Below are 23,444 nucleotides of genomic sequence, written 5' to 3' on the forward strand. Positions count from 1 at the left end.
TCTGTCATATTTACACTGCAGGAGAGTTATCTGCTGCTGATTTGTGTCAGAAAGTGTGTTGTGACCTACAGATATTTGATTTGTGAGTATATTATTATAATACAATAATTGTAAACCCATTCTCTGGACAACAATTTTGCATTATCCCAACTTCACTGGAATTAAAACTGAATACATCCTAAGCTTGTTTTCCCAGTCCTTAAAGGTGACATATCACGCTTTTTTCATCAATATTAATTGGTCTAAGAGGTCCCCAAAACATGTCTTTAAAGTTTATGCTCAAAAAAACACTTTGAAATCAGATTTTGGTCTGCCTGAAAAGCCCTCTTCTTCAGTCCTCCTCAGAACACTCTGTTTTCTCTCTGACCACGCCCCCTCAGGAAGTGGATGTGGCCTCAGCTGTCCAGCACGTTGATCTAATGTTTACATGTTGGCTGAATATACACGGCTGCTAGCAGACCACGTTACTTCAACCCTCTGAATCTGATCCAGAATCTGATCCTGACGGAGAGGCGCCTGTAGCAGGACCTTTCTGAAGGATTGGTCACAGATTTAGTGTTTCTTGTTGTTTTATTTATCAGTATGTCGACGTGTGTCTTGGTACACAGCTACGAACATGTAGCTATGTGGCTATGCTAATTAGCGCTAGCACTTATCCATGACAAATAAAAATCATCCACTAGATCTTCAAATCTGCAGACGTGGGGAGTAAAACCGACCTCTGCCAGAAAGGCAGCGGAACCTTTTCTGAAGGATTGGTCACAGATTTAGTGTTTCTTGTTGTTTTATTTGTCAGTGTGTCGACGTGTGTCTTGGTACACAGCTACAGCTACGACATGTAGCTATGCTAACTAGCGCTAGCACTTAGCCATGATCATCCAACCAAAAATCATCCACTAGATCTTCAAATCTGCAGACGTGGGGAGTAAAACCGACCTTTGTGTTTATTAAGACAGCCTACAGCTAGCATGCCTCCCTCCTAAGCTCCTTGTTAGCACACATTTGTGCAGGTAATGAAAAACGGAGGAGGGATTCAGTATTATTTTATACAGTCTATGGGCTGAACAAGCTCTGAGCTCTGACTCCGTGACAGACCGGATATTGTTGTTACGTAACAAAAACACTGAAGTCTGAAACGGCTCGTTTCACACACATTTACAGAAAGGTGTAGAAATCAAAACAGGGGCAGAATGGATTTTTTTCATTTTCGGGGGGTTTTTAGACATGCCAGGGACACATATTTCAGGTAAAGAACCATTAAAAAGTCAATTTTGCATGATATGTCACCTTCAAGTTTGTATTGGTACTAGCACTCATATATTAAAATCAATCAGCTAAAACAAAACTGTTTTAAATGGTCTTTCCTCATCTTCACTCTTCTCCTTTTTGCACCACAGCTTGCTAGTTTTTAGCAGTTGTCATTTGTCAAAGCAGACCGAACAGTCTAAAAATCTCACTGCGCACTGAGGTCGTCATTATTCACAGATTTGCAAACTGTTATTTATCAAAAGCAGAGACGACTGTGCAAAACATTCAAGTAGCAGCCTTTTATTAACACTCATTCTGACTGCTGCTTTCGACAGCAGAAATGATAAACATTGTTGGAGGCTGAGAAAACCATCCTTCAAATGAATGTTCATTTAATAAGTGACTTGATAACGAGCCAGAGTAAATGTGTCTGTTTCCTGGATGTAGTGTCCTCAGTCTAGTGTCTGTTTTCTGCCAAAGATTGTCTGTAAGAGTGGAGCTCCACTCTAACCGGAGTGCTTTTAGGGCTCTGATTCTCCTGTGTTAAAGGGAAAGTTCAGATATTTTTAAAATGCGGTACTTAAAAGTCAAATCCCAAAAATGTGATATCAATTCAATTGTACATTACATTATTAATACTTTCTCCTCTTTCACTCATTTTGATCACCAGTGTAGACGAAAAACACAAGTCCCTGCTTTTTTTACCAGCACTGGACAGCATGGTCAGAGAGCTCATGTGTAATAATACTGTATGATGTTGGGTCGGGTTGACTCTGACCCTCTAGACAATGATCATGTAGTCACACTGAGCATTTCCTTCCACTTAGCTTGTTAGCATGCTGACCTTTTGATGAGCGAATAACAGAAATGACTTGTCTCTGCAGACTCGCTGCAATGGCCTAATGACTGATCAGTACAACACCAGCAGTCGGTCCTATAGATTTAGCAGCTTGACCCCTCAGGCACCAAGCCATTAGGTAATTGCTCATGTTGAGCCATGCTGTGACGGCAATGTTTGCCAGTAGGGAAATAAGACGTAGCAAAATTGCACAACACATACTTGGACACTTGTCACAGAGCCGACGGTACTGCTGGTGTGACTGATCACCAGCCCTCAAATTGAATTTTCCGCCCTCATAGAACACTAAATGTTATTTGTCACGAATAAAAACTTTGCACTAACTCTCATTATGTTTGTTCATGAAGATGAGAGGTCAGCTTGTGTCAAATAAAGCAAAGGTATTAAATCTAAATGCATTTTTTTTAAACTGATCTTGACATCTCTGGGTTTTCATTTCCACAGTTACTTCATCCTGAACAAGCGAACTGGCTTCCTGATCATCAAGGAGAATGCTCCACCCGGCACCTATCAGTTCCAGATCCGTGTGTCCGATGAAGTCTGGCCAGACGCCGTCTCTGCAGTCACCGTGCATGTGAGGGAGCTGCGAGACGAGGCCATCTACAACTCAGGCTCCCTTCGCCTGGCAGGTAAGATTGACACTACAGACACACACACACACACAAACACTCAGTTGCCTCCAGGTATGGCCAAGAATAGTCTCTGCTGTTACTGAGCGTCCTTCTTGGTTTGTCTCTGTCTGCCCACTGACACCTGGGTGATGACCTTTGACCCCACTGCCCTGCTGTGTTTGGTTTTGGTCTGATGTTCACAGACAGCTGATGTTTTCAGTTTTTAGTGTTCATTTTGTCTCCAGTCCTGGCTCCTTTGTCCCTGGTGCTTCAGATTTGTAAATATATATAAAGTCACTGACAGCAAACCCCAACTAAAAGCCAGTCCTTGTCAGTCCTGGTGTGTTTTTGACCATACGTTCAGTAAGCTATATCAACGAGGTACCATTTTCATTGCTCTTGTTGGTGTTAACACTGTTCACTAATCAATATAGTGTAGGTTTTGTCTTGGTGAAGTTTAAACAGGGCTCACAGCATTGGCAAACAAGGGAGTGTCCCATGACATTTCCAGTCAATTAATGTGCTGTCCACATCCATACAGAAATCATGAGAAACAAATGAAACGTGCTGCAAATGGAACAACAAGACAAACTGCATTTACAAAAATGTCACTGGTAAATGGACTTATACTTATAAATGTAGTGCTTTTCTAGTCTTTCTGACCACTCTTACACTGCAAGTCACATTCCCCCATTCACACCACATCCACACACTGCATTCACACACTGATGGCAGAGGCTGCTATGTAAAGAGCCAAACAGTATTGACTAATCTTACTCATACATTCACACAACGCTGACTAACAGCAGTAGCAATCTGGGGTTTAGTGTCTTGCCCAAGGACACATCGGCCTGTGACTGCAGGAGCTGTGATCGAACCTCCAACCTTCTGATTTAGAGACGATTGACTCTACTAGGGTTGCAAAGGGGTGGAAAAATTTCCAGTAAATTTCCATGGGAAGTTAAGCCAGGGAATTAAGGGTAACTTAATGGAAAGGTATCATATCCAAGCATAAATATTTGTTTTGTTATAAGCAGACATCCATCCAAAATAATACAATTTTATTGATGAGTTAAATATTACTCACCCCCCCCCCCGACCCAACCAATTCAAAAATGAACAAAAATGCAATCCCAACAAAGTCCCATTCAAAATGTTAAGTGAAAAGAGCCGCTCTCCCTCCAACAAAGTCCCATTCAACATGCAGATAAAAAAGCATCTTCCCTCAAGCTTCTCAAGCTCCTCAAGCCTAGCCTCTGCAGGATTCTAGAAATCATCTGTGCATGTGATGGAGGAATGCACAGTGCATGTAGGGGGTGTGGTCTCAATAGCCCTGCAGTAAGCAGTCTGCTATGTGCATATGATTGGGGAATAGCATAGATATTCAACTGTACTTGCATGATATCTGGTTGTTTTAGTCAGGGTTATGCTAAAATATATTTTTCCCAACTATATTTAAGTTCCCTATTAAGAGCCAACCTTCAATTTGGTAAGGTCCTGGTTCATTCCCGTTTATTCCCATATATTCATTTTTAATTCCCATGAAAAGTTTCCAACTTTGAAAATTCCTTGAATTTTGCAACCTCTACTCACTCAGCGACAGCCGCACCCAAAGTCCAAATAAACAACTGATACATATAAGGGAACTGTTATGAATAAACAGCTTTTCCTTTTGTCTGCTTTTGTATCTGTTGTGTTTTGAAAGTTCTTGTAAGGAGTTTTTGACTGGTTACAAAACAGATCCAAACTGCCATCATTGCCTTTTTTATGACCAATAAAAGTAAAAAAGACCATTCCCAACAAAGCGTACCATACTGGACTGCTTTGAGGGGTCTGACCATGTGATTCACAGCACCTATGTAGAAACAGCACAGGTGTAGGACAAGATCCATAAAGAGAAGAGGTATTAGTCCACAGGGGCGCCAACATCAACACAAACAGGAAGTTCCTCACAGGAGCTGTAAGTTAACAACCCCTCTGCTTAAAGCTTTACAGCATTACAGCCTCTCTGTTTCTGTTCCTGCAGCTGAATGATGGCCTGTGTCATTCATGCTATCAGTGCAACAGGTCAGACTTTCTGCAGTATCATGTTGTATTTAGCTGATTTATTTCAGTGTTGCCTAAAAATAACAGAAATATGCTCTGCTTTGTGCTGCTGACATGGGAGTTGTTGAAGAAGGTGGTCATTACTTGCAGACTTCTCTCCAGTCAGTGAAAATTAATGAGCACTGATTGCTTTTTGCTGTAGGTGTTTGCAGTGTTTCAAAGGACTGTCACACTCTCCGTTAAAGATGTTTCCTTAGCAAAATTACAGCCATTATTAATCCCTCTCCCCTGACTTATGGGGCTCTCTGATGGCGTTAGTACACACACAAAATAAGCCTGTTTCCATCACTTATGCTGGAAAAATAATTAGTAGAGAGGTTTTGCTCAGCCAGCACATTCTCCTCACATGTTGAACAGCATCCATCATTACCTGATGTACAGCACATCGGCTGTCCGCTCAGAATTAAATTCGCTTTAGAGAAATGGGACATGGCTGAGGGATTTTTATGATTTCAGAGATATTGAAATAGAAGCAGAGGGGGGGCCAGAGGGTGCACTCCAAAGACGAGGGCGAGAGAAGAGCGAGGGGAAGAAAGAAAGGAGAGGATTGAAGAGGGAGTCAAGCCTCATATAAGACGATAAAAGGATTTGCTTCTCATTCTGAAAACAGGGCTGAGGTAAATTAATGTGCACCAAACCCAGAGACAGTATGCAGGGGAACAGCTGGCGCCCACATTTCAATATTGGTTTAAGGAAGATGAATCTATCCACTAAATGTAGATGAGAAAATGTGGTGCTTAAGATGAATCATGTCATATCAAAATGAAACAAATGCTCTCTATTCAGATATTTGTTTTTGTGATTGAAACCTGTATATTTCTTCCATTTGATTTAGGGTGAGAAGGTAAGGCTTTTCAACAAATTATCCTTGTGGTTTTGTGACTTCACTTAGGGTTTCAAATGACTACAGCTTTATGACAACAGTGTAGTGTGATATCTGTAAAATCAGGGCTGTCAGTCACACCAGTTTATAAGATGCATTTTACTTTTGGGGTCACCCAAAGGGAAAACAGTTTCCTCCTGCGTGAACCCTTCCATTGCTTTCAACAAAGTCCACATTACACAGTTTCTGTTCAACTGTGTAGCGTCTCCTGGTATGCTGTTTTCACCATCCTATAGCTACCGGTGCAGTAGTTGAGCTCAGTTGTAGGGGGTTATAAGGTACGGAAAAACCCACTGCCCAAGACCAATTTGCAGAGGCTTGTGCCTTCCACCTCTGCTGGTCTCTTTGTTGTTTTGGATGTGGATTATTTTCAGTCAAACACCACTCCTCAAGGTTTATTTACTACAGAGTATGAGCAGACCTGCCAAAGCTCCAGATTTAGGCAGAAGTCTACCGCTTTTTATCTGATTCTCCTGCTGTACTTCAGAGTTGTTATTTCTCCCGACCATCTCCCTATTTCACGTTGATGTCAATCAAATGAGGGTCCCTCAAATTATTTTTCAAGAAGTCCTCCACTTGAGTCGACTTGACCCCAAAAAATGTCAACCCCTCCTCTCCCTGTAGATGGTTTGATCCAAAAGACGCTGCTATTGAAAGCCGTTTGAGCATTTATTCCATATCATTGATATCAAGTGTCAGTTCCCTGCACTTGTGAGGTCTTTTACAGCACTAGTTAACTAGTTGAATGTTGAAACCCTTACTAGTTAACTAGTTGACAGCAAAAACTCCTAGTTAAAACCAAAATATTTATTAGTGTTACTAGTGAGAGGGATTTTAACATGACTAGTAAACTAGTAACCCTACAAAAAGTTTACTAGTAATGACAAAAATGTCCACAAGTAACACTAGGTAAAGTATTTTTTGCCTCACTAGTAGCTCTAGTAGTACTACCAGTAGAGCTTTTGCACTTTGGTATCCTTGATATCAATGATATCCCTGATATCAAAGTGAAAAAGTGTTACAAGTAGTACTAGTAGCATTTTTGCACTTTGATATCTCTGATATTGCTGATATCAAGGTGCAAAAGCTCTACTAGTACTAGATGTATATATCAGGCTTTGTTGTTGCTTAGCGCCGCTCGAGTGGCTGCTTGTTGCAGCAGCTCTCTCTTCGTTGTTCTTTTTTTCGTTTTCTTTCATATCTGTTTAGTTCTCTTTGTATTTGGAGCCTGTCATGTCTTTTAATGACTCATTTGTTGGCCATAGACACCAAACTGGTTTCATTTGCAGGGGTGTTTTTACTGTTTTTGTTCTTGTCTGTGTCCGGAGACCCTAAATGCAACCATGGTCGCATTGTTTACATACGAGATCAGCTGTTAGCTGCCCGTAGCTTGTTGATGCTAAACGATGCTAGGCCCGATGTTTCCTGCGAGCTGAGGAGAAGGAGGCATGGATGACGTGCTGGTACTGAGGTGCAAGCTAAGAAAAGACGACATGGACCTGTCCTTCCATCCACCGTTATGGGGAATGTAAGATCTATCTACGATAAAGTGGACGAGCTAACCCGGCACCAGAGGGAATACTGGCAGAGTAGGATCATGCACCGGACTCATGAACGCCACATGAACGCCACATTGGAAGGATTTCACCTGCTGTGGGCGGACAGGATACAGGAGAGCAAGACTGAACTAACTGGTGAAGAAGGCCAGCTCAGTCCTGGACCCTGTGGAGGTGGTGGCTGACATGAGAGTTATGACTATATATATTCTTGTTGAAATTCTTGTACTGTACATCTTCTTGTTTGCTGCTGTAACTTCATGAATTTCCCCGTTGTGGGACAAATAAAGGAGTATCTTATCTTATATATGGACGGGGTTGCTGGGTGTAGGCTGATTTTTACAATACTACAGAAAATCTCCCTATTTTTCACAGTCCAATGTTGGCAGGTATGTATGCCACTGTTTTCTTTGAATGCATGATTATGACCTTAAGAGGCAGAAAAGCTTTTAAAAGCAGTCTGCCTCACATGATGTCCAACATATTTAGCACTGCAAAGCGGTCGCTTGCTTCTTCGAGTACCATCTTCTGTGAAAAATATCACAATGTAATAATATACCCCTCTCTGTGTGCCAATAGTATATACACAGTAGTGTATAGGACACAGCTCACTTTCTACAAGGTTGTTTTTGTACACTCAGGATCAGGAGAGCAGTGATACTGCAAAGTGACAAAGTGCTCACATGCTGAAGTTCAGCAAGAAACCATTTTACCAAAGATGTGAGTTGAGCATTTCAAAACAAAATGTAATATCAGGGATTAATGACTGAGATGATCCTGAGGTGTAGGCAAGCAACCATAATGTTGGTTTGTTTGTGTGCGGAGGATGTGTAACAGAAGCCATTTCCAGGATTTTATTTTTCCATGTGGAGCTCAGAGTAAACAGTCTCATTGATTCTCAGTCTCGGGGATTATGAAAATATTCTACTTATAGCATTACTTACACCCTCCTTGACATTCTAAATCCCATTTCAAGAACAAATGTGGATTGCAATAAGGACGCACAAAGAAAGCGTTAGTTAAATGTGCCTTGGTGAGATTAAAGCTCGCTCACTTTCCTTCTCTCTTTCTTCACATTGATGGAAAAGTAAAAAATGTGATAAACAAAGAGTCCTTGAAGTGTGCACGTAACATTATCCGAGGCTGAAGTGGAGAGTACTGTATAATAAGAACCACACAACAAGTACATCTATACATGCGCTGCATATAGAAGGCTGATGTAGTTGGTGTTTCATGAAAAGGGAGAGGATAAACAACCCTGCATTTCCATGTAACTGCTCTCTAATACACATGTGGGATCCATACACAGAATGTGGGTTAATATCTTCTTCTCTTGAATGTGTTTTATTTCTCAGTCGTATCCCTCCTGCCCTTGTCCCGGCGGATGTTAGTTTATGACAAGTAAAATTAGAAAATCCATTAAAATGAAGGAAAATGAGAGAAGTATGATCTGACTGATGACTCATTGTGCAGTTTGTCTTCTTGTTCGATAAACCAGACTCAAACGTGGAAGGTGTATGGATCGAAACATTGAATTGTAGTTTCACTCAGTTACTATTTTCATAACACTTAAAAGAGGCACTTTATTGCTTTTTCACAACAATCTCAGTAAAGTGGTCATGAGGGGAAGTGGACGGACTGTGAACAGTCTGCAGCAAAATGTTAGAACTCTATAAAGATGTCCCTGTTGTCATCAGGATCAGTATCTTTAATTCAACAGTTCTTGGGCTCTAACATACATCTGGAGCAAAGCGTCTCGGCGTGCAGTGCATGTGTCATTGCTAGGTTTAACGCCGGCACCCATGTTGGCAGCATTATGGAGTCTCGTGTTTCTCTGCATAACTAGCTGCTCAATCTGTTAAGTGTATGAAGTATACTATATTCTGGAGTCTCTGGTAGCAGAGAAGAAGGTCACAACTTTATCTTATAAACGATCCCTCAGGTTGAACGTGCATTTAGAGATCAGCGTATTACACTAACATTTTTGGCCAGAACAATCAGTAGGGACGTCTACGACTGTGCTTAACCACAGACTCACTGCAGAAAAAAATAAAAGTTTGGCTTTATTTCTGGCCGTTTTGGCAACAACATTTAGGCTTAGTATTTAATATGCAGGGAGATCCCTGTGTTATTTTGATAATGCACGGCATCGTATTACTTTGATGGGGCGGCAGTAGCAGTAGTCCATAGGGGCTTGGCTTGGGAACCGAAGGGTCGCCAGTTTGAGTCCAAGTATGGCGGAAGTTTGGCAGGTGGACTGGTGGCTGGAGAGGTGCTGGTTCACTTGCCTGGGCACTGCAGAGGTGCCCTTGAGCAAGGCACCAAACCCCCAACTGCTGGGGGTGTGCTGGTTGATGGCAGTATCCTCGCTTTGACATCTCTCCCAAAGTGCATGTCCACTGCATGTGTATGTGCATGATTGTATGTATATATACCAAAAAAACTGCGTGTAGCATGACCGAAAAACAACATGAGTGAAAAAAAATTGAATTTCCCCCCTGGGGATTAATAAAGTACATTTCTCTTCTCTTCTAATGTCATCATGCATGTGTGTCATGAGATCTCGTGGCACAAGATCGTGTCACATCCCTTGTAAATAGCAACTGAACTTCCACCCAGTGGAGTGTTGGTCTCAAAATCTGGTTTGGTCAGGCACAAACCTTTCTATTATTATTAAAGGTGGCACATTGTTATCTTAAGGAGGCAGAAACATATATGCTTCAGACCAACAAAAACTTGGTCTGAAGTAATATGTGCAGCCTGCTAGCTGAAATCGACGATCTAAAGAGTAGCACGCCTGCAGGTGCACCTGGCTCTTAGAGAGAAAAGGAGCAGAAATACTGAGTGATTTAATTAATGTTACGTCCAAAACATACCTTTTGAAAAAGGGACTTAGTCCAACCACTTTGTGCCATGTGTCTCACTGCGTGCCCATATTGTGCACTTAACTAGCAAAATGTTGTCTAACAAGCCCTAATTCCCTGTGCGCCATGTGTTTTAGACCATGCATTGCAGATTGTTAAAATAGCGCCCTAAGATTGAGTTAAGATCTGGACAAGTTGAGTTTCAAAGATTGCAGTATTTACTTGGCTGCGCAGGTTTAACAAAATATAGGGAATCAGAAAATATGTAGCAGTTTGTTCTATTTTACATTTATTATGACAGCTGATAAATATTTCCTACTTTCAGTTTGTTTGATAAGTAGCTCAATTAAGACATCTTGAATTAGTTGGTGTATTGGCTCAGGAGAAATTAAACTGGAGTCCATGTCAGCTCTCATTTGGGCATGACAGAAACAAACTGTTTCCACAGGCTGTAACTTCAATCACTGACTGGGGACGCAACAGAACATTTTTTCAAACCAATCAGTACATCAGATCTCACACATTTGTCATTAACTAAAGAAATGGAGTGAAGCCTGCAAGCTATTTCAGGCAGGCAACTCAAGCTGCACTGTTTACTCATGCTCATGGTATACGTCTCACTGCTTCATCGAATGATACCGTCTCTTTACCAACTCTGTGTTCTGTAAGATGCAGATTTCTGGTCATTGATTCTGTTCTGTCAATCCCACTGCTGCCCATCAGTGCTACTACGTGCATTGTTTCAGATCCACCACCAACCCTGCATCCACCTCCTGGTCAGTGGTTGTATTTGATATTATCTCATCACTCCTCAGACTTTCAGCATTGAAAAAAAATGAAATGTGATGAGGTCAGAGCCCAGACGCCAAACAAACACATTTTTTGCTGCTTCAATAGACATTTCAAATCATTACAAACGTGAGTTGTCTGACTGAACTAAAGTTAATTACAAATTGAAGTGTTTGTTTTAGGCCAGGCATACACCAGAGGATAATATAAATGTCAGGGTGGAAATTGAACTCACAACGTATGAATGAAATGTTCACAGCTGAAGCACATGATTTACAGTATGTGCTCACACTGTACAGTTTGACTGTCAGGCACCACCTTAGTGCTCCCACTGTATGGTTTGACTGTCAGACACCGCCTTAGAGCTCACACTGTACAGTTTGACTGTCAGGCACCACCTTAGAGCTCACACTGTAAGGTTTGACTGTCAGACACAACCTTAGAGCTCACACAGTATGGTTTGACTGTCAGGCACCACCTTAGAGCTCACACTGTATGGTTTGACTGTCAGGCACCACCTTAGTGCTCACACAGTATGGTTTGACTGTCAGGCACCACCTTAGAGCTCACACAGTATGGTTTGGCTGTTAGGCACCACCTTAGTGCTCACACTGTACGGTTTGACTGTCAGACACCACCTTAGAGCTCACACTATAAGGTTTGACTGTCAGGCACCACCTTAGTGCTCACACTGTATGGTTTGACTGTTAGGCACCACCTTAGTGCTCACACAGTATGGTTTGACTGTCAGGCACCACCTTAGAGCTCACACTGTAATGTTTGACTGTCAGGCACCACCTTAGAGCTCACACTGTACAGTGTGACTGTCAGGCACCACCTTAGAGCTCACACAGTATGGTTTGACTGTTAGGCACCACCTTAGAGCTCACACTGTACAGTGTGACTGTCAGGCACCACCTTAGTGCTCACACTGTATTGTTTGACGGCCAGGCACCACCTTAGAGCTCACACTGTATTGTTTGACTGTCAGACACCACCTTAGAGCTCACACTGTACAGTGTGACTGTCAGGCACCACCTTGGTGCTCACACTGTATGGTTTGACTGTCAGACACAACCTTAGAGCTCACACTGTACAGTGTGACTGTCAGACACCGCCTTAGTGCTCACACTGTATGGTTTGACTGTTAGGCACGACCTTAGAGCTCACACTGTATGGTTTGACTGTTAGGCACCACCTTAGTGCTCACACTGTATGGTTTGACTTACAGGCACCACCTTAGAGCTCACACTGTATGGTTTGACTGTCAGACACCACCTTAGAGCTCACACTGTACAGTGTGACTGTCAGGCACCACCTTAGAGCTCACACTGTATGGTTTGACTGTCAGACACAACCTTAGAGCTCACACTGTACAGTGTGACTGTCAGGCACCACCTTAGAGCTCACACTGTATGGTTTGACTGTCAGACACAACCTTAGAGCTCACACTGTACACGTCACATCAGGATGGAGTTTTCACAATTGTCAATAAAGTTTCCTTTGAAAAATGCTCCACAGAGAGTTTGAAGTCAGAGAATTTGACTTTGATCATAAAGATTATAAAATACATCATTACCTTTATGAAGTGACAACAAAAGCTGAAAATGTAGAAGATTCTTAAAAGTACAGTTTGAGGTAGAGCTGATTTACTGGATTGCACTACAGGCAGCAAGGTGCAATAAGGGAAAAAAATCCCTGAAGTTAGGGAACCGACTCATAACCCGACATTTTCTGTTCAGTCCTCCAACCAAAATGTTGGACCAAACAATGCCTGATGGGGCTGTAGTTCAGCACAACTCCAAAACACTTGTGCGACTCATAAATTCTGAGATTCTGACACTGTATGCCAGGCTGTAAAGAAAACAATCTCTATTGTATTCAGGTTAAGTACAGGATATTAGTGTATGATATGATAGCCATCTGCATACAATCATTATAATCATTAACGTGTTGTACTGGCATCGTGAGCCCTCTGTATTGTCTCTGTTGTGATATAAAACTGATCGCAGAAAGTGTGGAAACTTCCAGTAATGACACCAAGAAGTTAAGTGAATCCATGTGAATGATGCTTTATAGGCATCAAGTTTGCAACATGCAGAATATTAAACATAATCTTCCCAAACATAAAATCAATATCAGACCGGATGTAAGGGCTTTAATTGGTTTTTATTAGGCTCGATCCAGCACTGACTACTCTTTCTGACCTCCAAAATCAAACCAGATTATCAGAGAGATGAAATAAATATTTCTGGTTATTTTCAAAAAAGAAGAGTGTGTCCCTGAATGATGGATTCATTTTAAAAAATGTTGCAAGGTAGCGTTCAAGAGTTAAACATTCTTTGAAAGAAAAAAGTCTTAATTGCTTTCCTTGAATATCTTTAAACAACGCTTTACTGTCTCTCCACCTCTTTTAGACTTTCTCTTTGAAGAAGAGAAACCGACTGCGCAGACAGTACAGACTATGATATCTCAGTCTCCCTAACATCACTTCATTACAACATGAGTAGTATGTATCCCTATTTGTGCCTCTTGTAGTGAAATAACAAACCTACAGGCAGGAGAGCATCTGTGCTGTACCGCCTCGACACCCAACTCTGATGAAGCCCCTGGGAAGGAGAAAGCAGCGGTGATTTGTGAGGCTGGATCAAAGCCAGGTGCAAAGGCTGCCACTCTGCGTTAGGAGTTACTCCCTTCCCCCGCCAGCCCCCGTCCCTCCTGACTATCTCTCTGTCTGCCTGTGTCCTTGTTTCTCCCGACGGACTGACTGATAGGAGCTGACATTAGCCTCGATCCCTCTCGCTGTATCCACTGAGCCCATTCTGAGCTCATTCTGAGCCCCTGTCTTGTCTCTTAATGCCTGAGCTCTGTCTCCCTTTACGCACCCACAGACCTAATCGCCCTGCCCAGCCCTTTATGTGTGTGAGTTATTGTACCTCCATCTCTCTGAGAACCACTTTGAGTCTCATAGTTTTGATCATGAAGACATTTTTGTGACGTAGTTTTCAGTCTCTGGTAGTCCTTGGAATCAGCCCTCAAGGTAAAATCTCTCTTTTTGGAGCCGCACTCATGCCCACGTGTACAGACAGAGATCTCTTTCTGATATGATTTTAACGTCAGGGATGGGAGAAAAAATCCACAGTCATTGTCCTTGTCTATTTTCTGATGAAACATTCTCACTTGGCACAAAACTGCACAATTATGTCACTACCCCTCCACTGCAGCTCAGCCAGAAAGAACTGTCAAAGGGAGGGAATTTAATACTAACAAGACTATAACTTTCAAACACACTGGCTTGTTTTTGGTAACTGAGACTGCAGGAGCCACATATCAGCTTCAGTCCAGCTTTTAGGAGAAATTTCTGAAGGACTGTGGAAGAGAAAGGAATAATGTCCCCAGCATATTTCTAAATGAAGAAGCCCCTCTTTGTTTATGCCATCCATTGAATATAATGAAAGGCATACATGGGTGCAACAATTGACACAGTCGGATAGACGATGGGGATAATTTTAGTCATCGATCTGTTTCTCTGACAATCAAATCTCAAACAAGCCTGAAGCTTTCTGCAGTAATGCAGCCCTTCATTATCTGGCTTGGCCTCGTCTGGCTCAGGTCAGGTAGTAGAACTATACTGGTCACAGATAATTAAACATTAAATGTTTTCACACTCATGGCTTGCCATTTGCCCCGACACTCTGTGTTCTTTTAACTAAAAAAAACAACACAGAAATATTTCACACTGGATTATTTCCTTGCGAGCTATTCTTTGAAATCAACATTTAACACTCCAGTAGTACAGAGCAGAGCGGGGACTGTTGACACACGAAGTTAAGCAGATCATCACAAAAGGCTGAATAAAGGATAAAAGGCTCCCTACATTCTCACTCCTCCCACTCACTTTCTTTTCTGTCAGAGTGTAAGCTGCAACTTAGTGGAGTGACTAACCTCAGTGCAACCTCTCTGCTGAGGAAACCATCTTCTGTGCATACATCTCTGCACTGATATTGTGTTCCAATGGAAACAAGACAAAACATGCTTCCCTCCTTGGTTACATCAGTATACATTGCCTCTTCTGTGGAGACATATTTGTTAAGTTCTCCAGCAGTTACAATACAACACACATTTTATTAAAGAAACTAAGAGTCACAACACTTTGTTTTATTCCAACTGAAAAATTAGATGGCAAATTGACTGGTTGGCTCCACCCTCTTCAGATATTCAAAAGATTCAATGTGTAGAGTGGGAGGACCAATGTTGGTCTGTCAGCAAATTTTCTGTCAAATATTTCCACATCTGTATAATTGTCAGAAGTCCAAAACACAGACTAAATGCCTTTAGCACCACATGAGGTTCACATTCCTTCTACTTATCCGTGATGTTGGGTGGGTCAGATACACGTGCTACATCAGTGCACATCTAAATACATGGACTGACTGGAGATGCTGTGGAGAAATGTATGGTTCTCGAGTTGATTTGTTGATCCTCTGACTTTCTCTTTAGCTGCAACATGAGGCTTTGAAGGAGCTGTTTAATGACTTTTGTTCTGATTGACTGCTGTAGAATTAGGCTGATTTGTACTTCTGCGTCTCCCCTACACAGCAATGGTTGACGCGGACATGAGCACCACATACTTGTGCGTTGATGTGTCCGTGTCACGCATCAATCCTCCACCGAAATGCTTGAGGGCAGCTTGGTCTCTCTGATAGCCGGTCGCCTGCTTCCGGCCCGCTACGATCTTTGTTTACTTTTCCACAGAGATTCAGAGCGTGTTATGTTAATCTACAGCTGATACATGTTGCTGTTTATCATACAGACATGATTACATGAAGAATAGAGAGGAGGAGATGAAATACATCGGCCGATGAGCGGGATCCCAGAAGTGTTGTAAATGCGGGAAAAACAAAGCCGCCAAGCAAACCAATCACAGGGCTTGCGGTCCGCGTCAATTCTACGGGTAGTTACATTTTGGAGGAGGTGCACTTCAGCTACATGCGTAGGCCTCTTCGTAGGTATGGGAGCTACGTGGACCCCCGCCGTAGGCTACGCCGTCAATTTGACACAGAAGTATAAATCCGCCTTGAGGCTGTAACCCTGAGGACGCCTACATTGTTGGATTAGCAAATAGTCATTTCAGGACTCTTATGGTATTATTATTATTTTTGTCTGTGTTAAAGATATCCCTTCTGATAGCTATAATAATGCCATACAAATTAAAAAAACAACAACAAAAAAAAAAAAAACATTATAGACCACAAGTTAAAATGATCATTATCCTTCAACAAATATGTGGCAGCACAGCTTCTCTTTGACTCACTCATCACCATGTGAGGACTTCAGTTGCACTGCACATTTCCACCTATCTATCCCATGTAGTCATCCATAAGAAGCAACCTGCAGGTTGGAGGTCTTTTGAGAATCGATGTGAAAAAAAAATGGCATTCAAAGTTTGTACAAGGCTTCCGGAGTCATGTATGTCTTTCTTTCTTGTTTTAAATAAATGACTAGAAACAGGATGTGACGTAACACCAGGAAGCTGCAGGGATAAGGAACATGTGTAAGATTAATGCATCTATATCTAACCGCCAGTCCTGTTAGTGAAGGGGAAGAAAAGCCTCATTCTTATGCATTCGGCGACCACAGGCTTTTAATTAACAGCCTGTTAGGTGTCAAAGAGACCAGCAACAGGCCAGGATCAGGAGGAATAATGACTGCAGGAGATAAATGGAGTTGTGGTGTGCGGAAAACCAGCGGCTAACTAGGCAGGTGACGTGGTGAGTGTAAATAAAGAGCAGCCACAGCGGGGGGGGGGAGGGGGTGCGTGCGTGTGCATGCGTGCGCGTGTCTGAGAGAGAAAGAGACAGAGGGACAAAGAGAGAGGGGAGAGAGAGTAATGACAGTTTCCTGTTACTTGAATTCTTCAGTGTTTGTGTGGGAGATGTCAGCCCATAGTTTCACCATCTAACTAAAGGTTAAACTAAGGCAGGGTTGGCGATGAGTCCCTTATGTCACATAACACGATTTGATTTTGGGGGGAAAAAGGATTATCTGAAAAACAGGCGTTTTTACCTCTGAAGTGTCCTCGTCTCATACACAATCCACAGTGAACTTTTCTTCAGGTAGTTTCAGACGAGCTTGAGTATTATTGTTGTAAAAATGTTTACCTGCAAGTGGCTCCTCAGAACCCACTGACTTGATCAGCCTCTACTTCACCTTCTCAAAAGCTTTACTCTCTCCTTCTGTTGTTGTTTTGTAGGGGCTATAGAGATGAACATCTCCATAAACTGCCTTTGTGTGCAACACTGATACTACACATGCACTCAGAGCAGAGGTCCAGGTCTCAGTGGGATTAGGTCGGGGTTATAATCAGTCTAAACTTGAGGGGAGCTTGTTTTTGATCATCCTTTTTGATTTACCATGACACATCAGGTCTGCTCTTAATCTTTGGAAGGGTCACCTGTCATAGAGGTTAAAGTGGATCCTGTTTTTTGTCACTACATGTTCCCCTTGAACATACAAGTCAGAGAAACTCAACAACAAGAGCAGGACTCGCCTGGAAAAGAAAATATGGGCTGGATCTTTTTTCTGATTAGCAATTCAGCAAGAGTGTATTTACCTTTAACTGGCACAATTAAGTATTGAAATTCAACATTTATTCACTACCTTCACCTGCAAGCACACACACACACACACACACACAAAGAGGGAAACACTTAGAAGTACACACCATCTCATACTGCAAACAAAAGATCTTTGTCAGATAAAGTCAGCCATTTTTAATAATTTATCATCACAGCTCCAGTCTGTAGCGTCAGACTGTTTTTGAGCTTAGCACTTGCACCCAGTTTGAAAATAATTGGATTTATCCTTGAGCAGGGGTGGAAATAATGAGGCCACTTCTACACAGTCAACGGTTTCAATAAAGTGTGTGTATGTGTGTTTCTCAGACATCACAGCGAAGGAGTTCATTGAACTGAGAGGGAGGCAGCGGAGTCGCTATGAGCTGTTGGTGGACTTCCTGTCTGAGATGCTCTCTGTTCCACCTGATGAAGTCAACATCTTCAGCCTGATGGATGTGAAGGAGCGAATGCTGGATGTGCGCTTCGCTGTGCACGGCGGACCCTCCTTCCTCCAGCCGGAGAAAATGCATGGTTACCTGGCTGCTCACAAACAAAAGGTCAGTTGTTTATCCAGTTCTTTCCAGCACTTAGTTGATCAAATAATCTCTAGAAAAACATGCATATAATCTACAGAATGGAATCTCACCAACAACACACAACTGAATAACTGTACAGCAAAGGCACAGGATGAATCAAGCCAAACATGCTCTCTCCCTGCCTTTACACTCGTTCACTGAAGTCAACGGCCATGTTTTGGCTAAAGTCAGAGCTCAACAAATCAAACATGTTGGTCAAAATGTGGGACAATGTCAGACTGAAGACTGTCAGCACATTTTACAAAAACAAGTACACCACCAAATTAGTCATCAAACTGAGGAGCGTGTCAAGTATCTCAGGTTTACCTTCTGTGTGAAACTCATTTAGCAACAACTGAATCCATCCACATGATGCTGTCCGCCATCTGTAAACTCAAAGTGGTTTCTGTCTTTTGAAATCTTGATTAAATTCTCACTCACAGCACATAACTGTCTCACATTTAAATAAATACTTTGGGCTAAGTGTGCTCAAAGACTCTATTACAAATCATTAGCTTTCTAAAACCTATCCTTTTAAATGAGCCATAGACTAACCGTGTTGGTCTTTAAAACCAACACTGTCTGCTTTTGCTGATCCTCCTTCTTTGATCCTTTTTTTCCTTTAAAAGAAATAGAAATATAAAAACATTGCAGTCCAACAGACACAAAAAACACTATCAAAAAGGTATCTGCAGTCTGTTGATCATCTGTTCTAGAAACGCTACTTGTGCACAGCTGGCTGTGTACCCAACCTAGCTGACAACTTCAAGTATTGTTTCCCATTGGTCTTTTTCTTTCAAAAGTAAGCAATGTGTTTAGTTAATCAAACATTCAAGGCTTGTCTCTGTGAGGTGAGGATTCACTGTTTTGGTTACAGACTTCATCTGGCCTTTGGTGAGTACAGCATTAAATGATCTGTCTGTAATTGATGCCAGGTCTAACGCTCAATAAAGAGATTGTTTACAATAAGAGCCATTGACAGCAATATGTGTATTGACCACAAGTCGCCACATGATGAAATATATTTAGGCAAAATGGCAAAAAAAAAAAAAAAAAAAGGGTTTATATATGATGGACAAGGTCTACATACCCAAGATTGTGGCAGGCCCATCCAACCCCAGGCACAGACCCTGTGACTCTGGTTGCAGTCCATCAGGACTAAAACATCATGTAACAATAACAGTTACTACTCCTGTGCTATCATCCTTTACAAAGACACATTCCTCAAAAGTGTAAAACCTACTTGGTTATAAACCTGATTCTGATTATTGTTAGTGTGTACAAAGGTCTGTAGATCTTTTTTTTGTGAAGCCTCTGAGCAGTGTTGCCAACTTCATAACTTTGTCCCTATATTTGGCGAGTTTTCAGACCCCTCCAGCAACTCTTTTCAAAAAGCGACTAGTAACAAATCTTGCAACTTTTTCTGGTGTTAAATGGAGATTTTTTGAGACTGACGTGAAAGCATGACTCGTTCTTACTCTTCTCAACGAGCAGTGGATGCTGCTGTGAGTCCCTCCTATAGCTGCATTCAGAGCAGGAAGCGTTCAACCCTCAACATCCAGACTACAAATTATCACCCATGTATGAAGACACCGCTGGCTGATCCCGCCTACTGTCTCTTTTTGGTCCATTTAGATTGCTAATGTATCAATCAATCTTTATTTGTATAGCGCCAAATCACAACAAACGTTATCTCAAGACGCTTTTACAAACATAGCAGGTGTAGACCACTCTATGTCAATATATATCAAATCTATCAGAACATATATCTAAAACAGAAATGTTAATCAAAGACGCCACCACCTCCACAGGGTCCAGGACTGAGCTGGCCTTCTTCAACAGTTAGTTTAGTCTTGCTCTCCTGTATCCTGTCCGCCCACAGCAGGTGAAATCCTTCCAATGTGGCCTTTGTGCCCGGTTTTAGCTCCGTTAGCATGATGCTACTCTGCCAGTATTCCCTCTGGTGCTGGGTTAGCCCGTCCACCTTATCGTAGATAGATCTTACATTCCCCATAACGGTGGGTGGAAGGACAGGTCCATGTCGTCTTTTCTTAGCTGGCACCTCAGTACCAGCACATCATCCTTGCCTCCAACATCAGGCCTAGTATCGTTTAGCATCAACATGCTACGGGCAGCTAACAGCTGATCTGGTATGGAAACAATGTTACATGGATACACGCAGGATCTCCGGACACAGACAGGAACAAAAATAGCAAAAACACCCCTGCAGATGTAGCCAGTTTGGTGTCTATGGCCAACAAATGAGTCATTAAAACACATGACAGGCTCCAAATACAAAGAGAACTAAACAGATATGAAAAAAGGTTGAACAAAGAACAACGAAGAGAGAGCTGCTGCAACAAGCAGCCACTCGAGCGGCGCTAAGCCACAACCTCTGTATGTATATAAATGTAGATTGTATATAATAGCTATCTTGAAAATATTATGGTGGAAAAATGTAATGTTTTACTATGATTTGTTGTGGGCTCCTAAGTGTAGTTATAAACATATTTAGGGTGTTTTTAAACCTCTTTTGTCTCTCCCTCAACTTTACACATCTCTCCTACAGCGTCCATTACAATTTAAATTATGCAAATTAAGCTATGATGTCATTTAGCAACTTCTAGCAATTTTTAGGACAGCAAATAGCTACTTTCCTCACTGAGGAGTTGGCAGCTCTGCCTCTGAGGCCTTCAACTGTTTGAGCACCTGAAGTTTAAGCTCACCATAAATTAAAAAAGAGTTCTTATTTCACTTATCAAACTGTTTATGCTGAGACTGCTGACAAAAGGTGAGACACCTGTTGGTTTTACAGTTTCCATATGAGCCAGGGAAGCTCAGTCAGAAAACCCCAAGATGCTTCATCTGAGTAGAAGCAGATCAATTTTAGCTAAGAGGCTCAAACTTTGTACCACTCTGAATGCTAACACTTCTTTTTCTACTCTAAAGACACACTGGTATGTTACAATGTTACAATGTTACAATGTTCCAATGTCATTTAGCAGACGCTTTTATCCAAAGCGACGTACATACGAGAACAAAAACAACACAAGCAAAGATCTAGACAAGAGGAAACAAGATCAGTAAGAGTAACAAAGTGCTTCAAGTCAATTTGGGTGCAGGTACTGCCAAGCAGTGTAAAGGCAGTGCACAAAAATAAGTAAGGAATTTTTTTTTTTTTTTTCCCGAAATAAGGAACATCCACAATGAAGCAACCAAACAATTTAAGACCTTCCATTATCATCATCAACAATTAACATCACCACAATAATGACCAAAGTACCAAGTGCTGGGTCCCTCAAGAGCTGAACACAGATTCCCAGAGTAGAGCAGGACAGTGTGAGTCAACTGTAGCTGGAAGACATGATCTGCCACTGGGGACAACAGTGGAGAACAGTCTAGCTAAGTGCATAGTGCTTCCTAAAGAGCTGGGTCTTTAGCTGTCTTTTGAAAGTAGAGAGGGACTCTGCAGATCGAATGGAGTTGACCAATTCATTCCACCGTTTAGGGGCAACAGAAGAGAAGAGTCCAGCTAGTGATTTTGAGGCCTCATGTGCTGGAAGCACTAGGCCCTTTTCAGAGGGCTGAGCGTAGCGGGCGAGAAGGGCAGTAGACCTGGATGAGGGGTTCCAGGTAAACTGGAGCAGTTTTGGTGACTGATTTGTAAGTCATGATTAGAGTTTTGTATCTGATGCGAGCTGCAACTGGAAGCCAGTGTAGTGAGATGAGCAGGGGAGTGACATGAGCTGTCTTAGGCTGGTTGAAGACCAGACGTGCTGCTGCGTTCTGGATCATTTGCAGAGGTTTAACTGTGAATGCAGGGAGGCCTGCCAGTAGAGAGTTGCAGTAGTCAATGCGTGACATTACAAGAGCTTGAACCAGGAGCTGTATTGCATGTTCTGTCAGGTAGGGTCTGATCCTCTTGATGTTATGTGGCTCCATAGTGGGACTGGCTGGAATGATAATAAGCTCAGTCTTGGACAGGTTGAGCTGTAGGTGTATGGTATCAGCATATCACCAATGAGTTAATTCTGTACTGTCAGTATTGGACAGTCTTTTCATAAATGTATTTACACATACTCATAAACAGTCTTGTGAAGTGTTAGAAGTCATTATATATAGATCTGAGTCCACAGATATCTGATGATGCAGAGGGATGCTTTGTTGTCTGTTGGCATCAGTGTTTGTAGACCTGGAGTTGCATCTACTAATAACTACTATTTTTACTTCCCACACTACCTTTAATATCCTGACAGAAAACATTTTCTACTTTAATCAGCATTTCAGCATATTGCTTTACATATCAACAGGGAAATACAGATATGCATGTTGTGTTGCCTGTGTTGTGATAAAGAGAATATCCTTTCACGTGTCCCTAAATAAGCAGGTAATGATCATCATATTCAGCAAACTGAGACCTTAATGCAATATTCGATTCAGCTGATGTCCTTGCTGTCAACACTCAGGTCTGAATCAGATTCGGAACTGGTCTAGAATTGATGGATGGTTGCCATTTTGCCAATTTTCTATCAGAACCATGTAGAGGTAGGCCTCACAGGCTTCTATGGAGACACTGCAGCTGAAATGTCTTGTGTGTGTCAGAGGTTGAACTGAGGGGCTGCATTAAGTAAAATAAAAACCTCCTTTTACTTGTGCATCACGCAGAGTGACTCAGGTGGTGTTCCATGATAAATAGCAGAGCTTGAAATGACCATAAAAGGTTGCCTTTAAGCTTTTTAAATTGCAACCGAACACACAGGGTTTATGGCCAATCCCTGCTGTTTTTCCTGCTGTCATTTATTTATCTTTTTGGTTATTATATTATCAAAGCGTTTCTTCCTTTGTGCAGCCTATTTGTAGTTGTATTGTGTGTAACAGAAGTTATAGCTACCTTGCTATTTGTGTTTTTTATCCTATGACTACCAAATGTGTTTTGACAGGAGAGAAATCCTGAGGCAGTTATCTTTGTTGTTTGTTGAGATAAGCACTGACCATTTTGGTTTGTTTTTGAAAAGCCAGTCAGAGAACAGTGGGCCAAAATGACCAATTAAGCTTCATTTCATCATGCATTCTTAAAGAGCATTCATAAAATTCAAACTAGCAGTGTGTTAATTGGTAACTATCTGTGGTCTACAATGACAAAGTGCCAGTGAGTCACTCTTACACTGAAAAACTGTCTTAATACTATCTGACAGATGCCCCCTAAATGACTCTGCTGAAAGCTCTACATTGTAGCAGCTTTAGCTAACACCAGTGTCACAAACTGACAGGCAGAACTGCTGCTCAGAACGGAGTCCTGTAAGATGCAGGTTTTTATTTTGTATTAATTTTTTTAC

At 41.8% G+C, this 23,444-nt stretch overlaps 1 protein-coding gene across 1 annotated transcript in view; it reads left to right on the forward strand.

The window, feature by feature from the left end:
* si:ch211-186j3.6 (neural-cadherin) overlaps positions 1-23,444 on the forward strand; it is a 351,776-nt gene that overhangs the window by 165,494 nt on the left and 162,838 nt on the right. Inside the window, exons 24-25 of the mRNA XM_034679695.1 lie at positions 2,552-2,736; positions 17,861-18,090. Coding sequence (XP_034535586.1) covers positions 2,552-2,736; positions 17,861-18,090 — 415 coding nt within the window. The remainder of the gene's footprint in view (positions 1-2,551; positions 2,737-17,860; positions 18,091-23,444) is intronic.

The sequence above is a fragment of the Notolabrus celidotus genome, chromosome 3 (assembly GCF_009762535.1).
Source record: "Notolabrus celidotus isolate fNotCel1 chromosome 3, fNotCel1.pri, whole genome shotgun sequence".
NCBI lineage: Eukaryota > Metazoa > Chordata > Actinopteri > Labriformes > Labridae > Notolabrus > Notolabrus celidotus.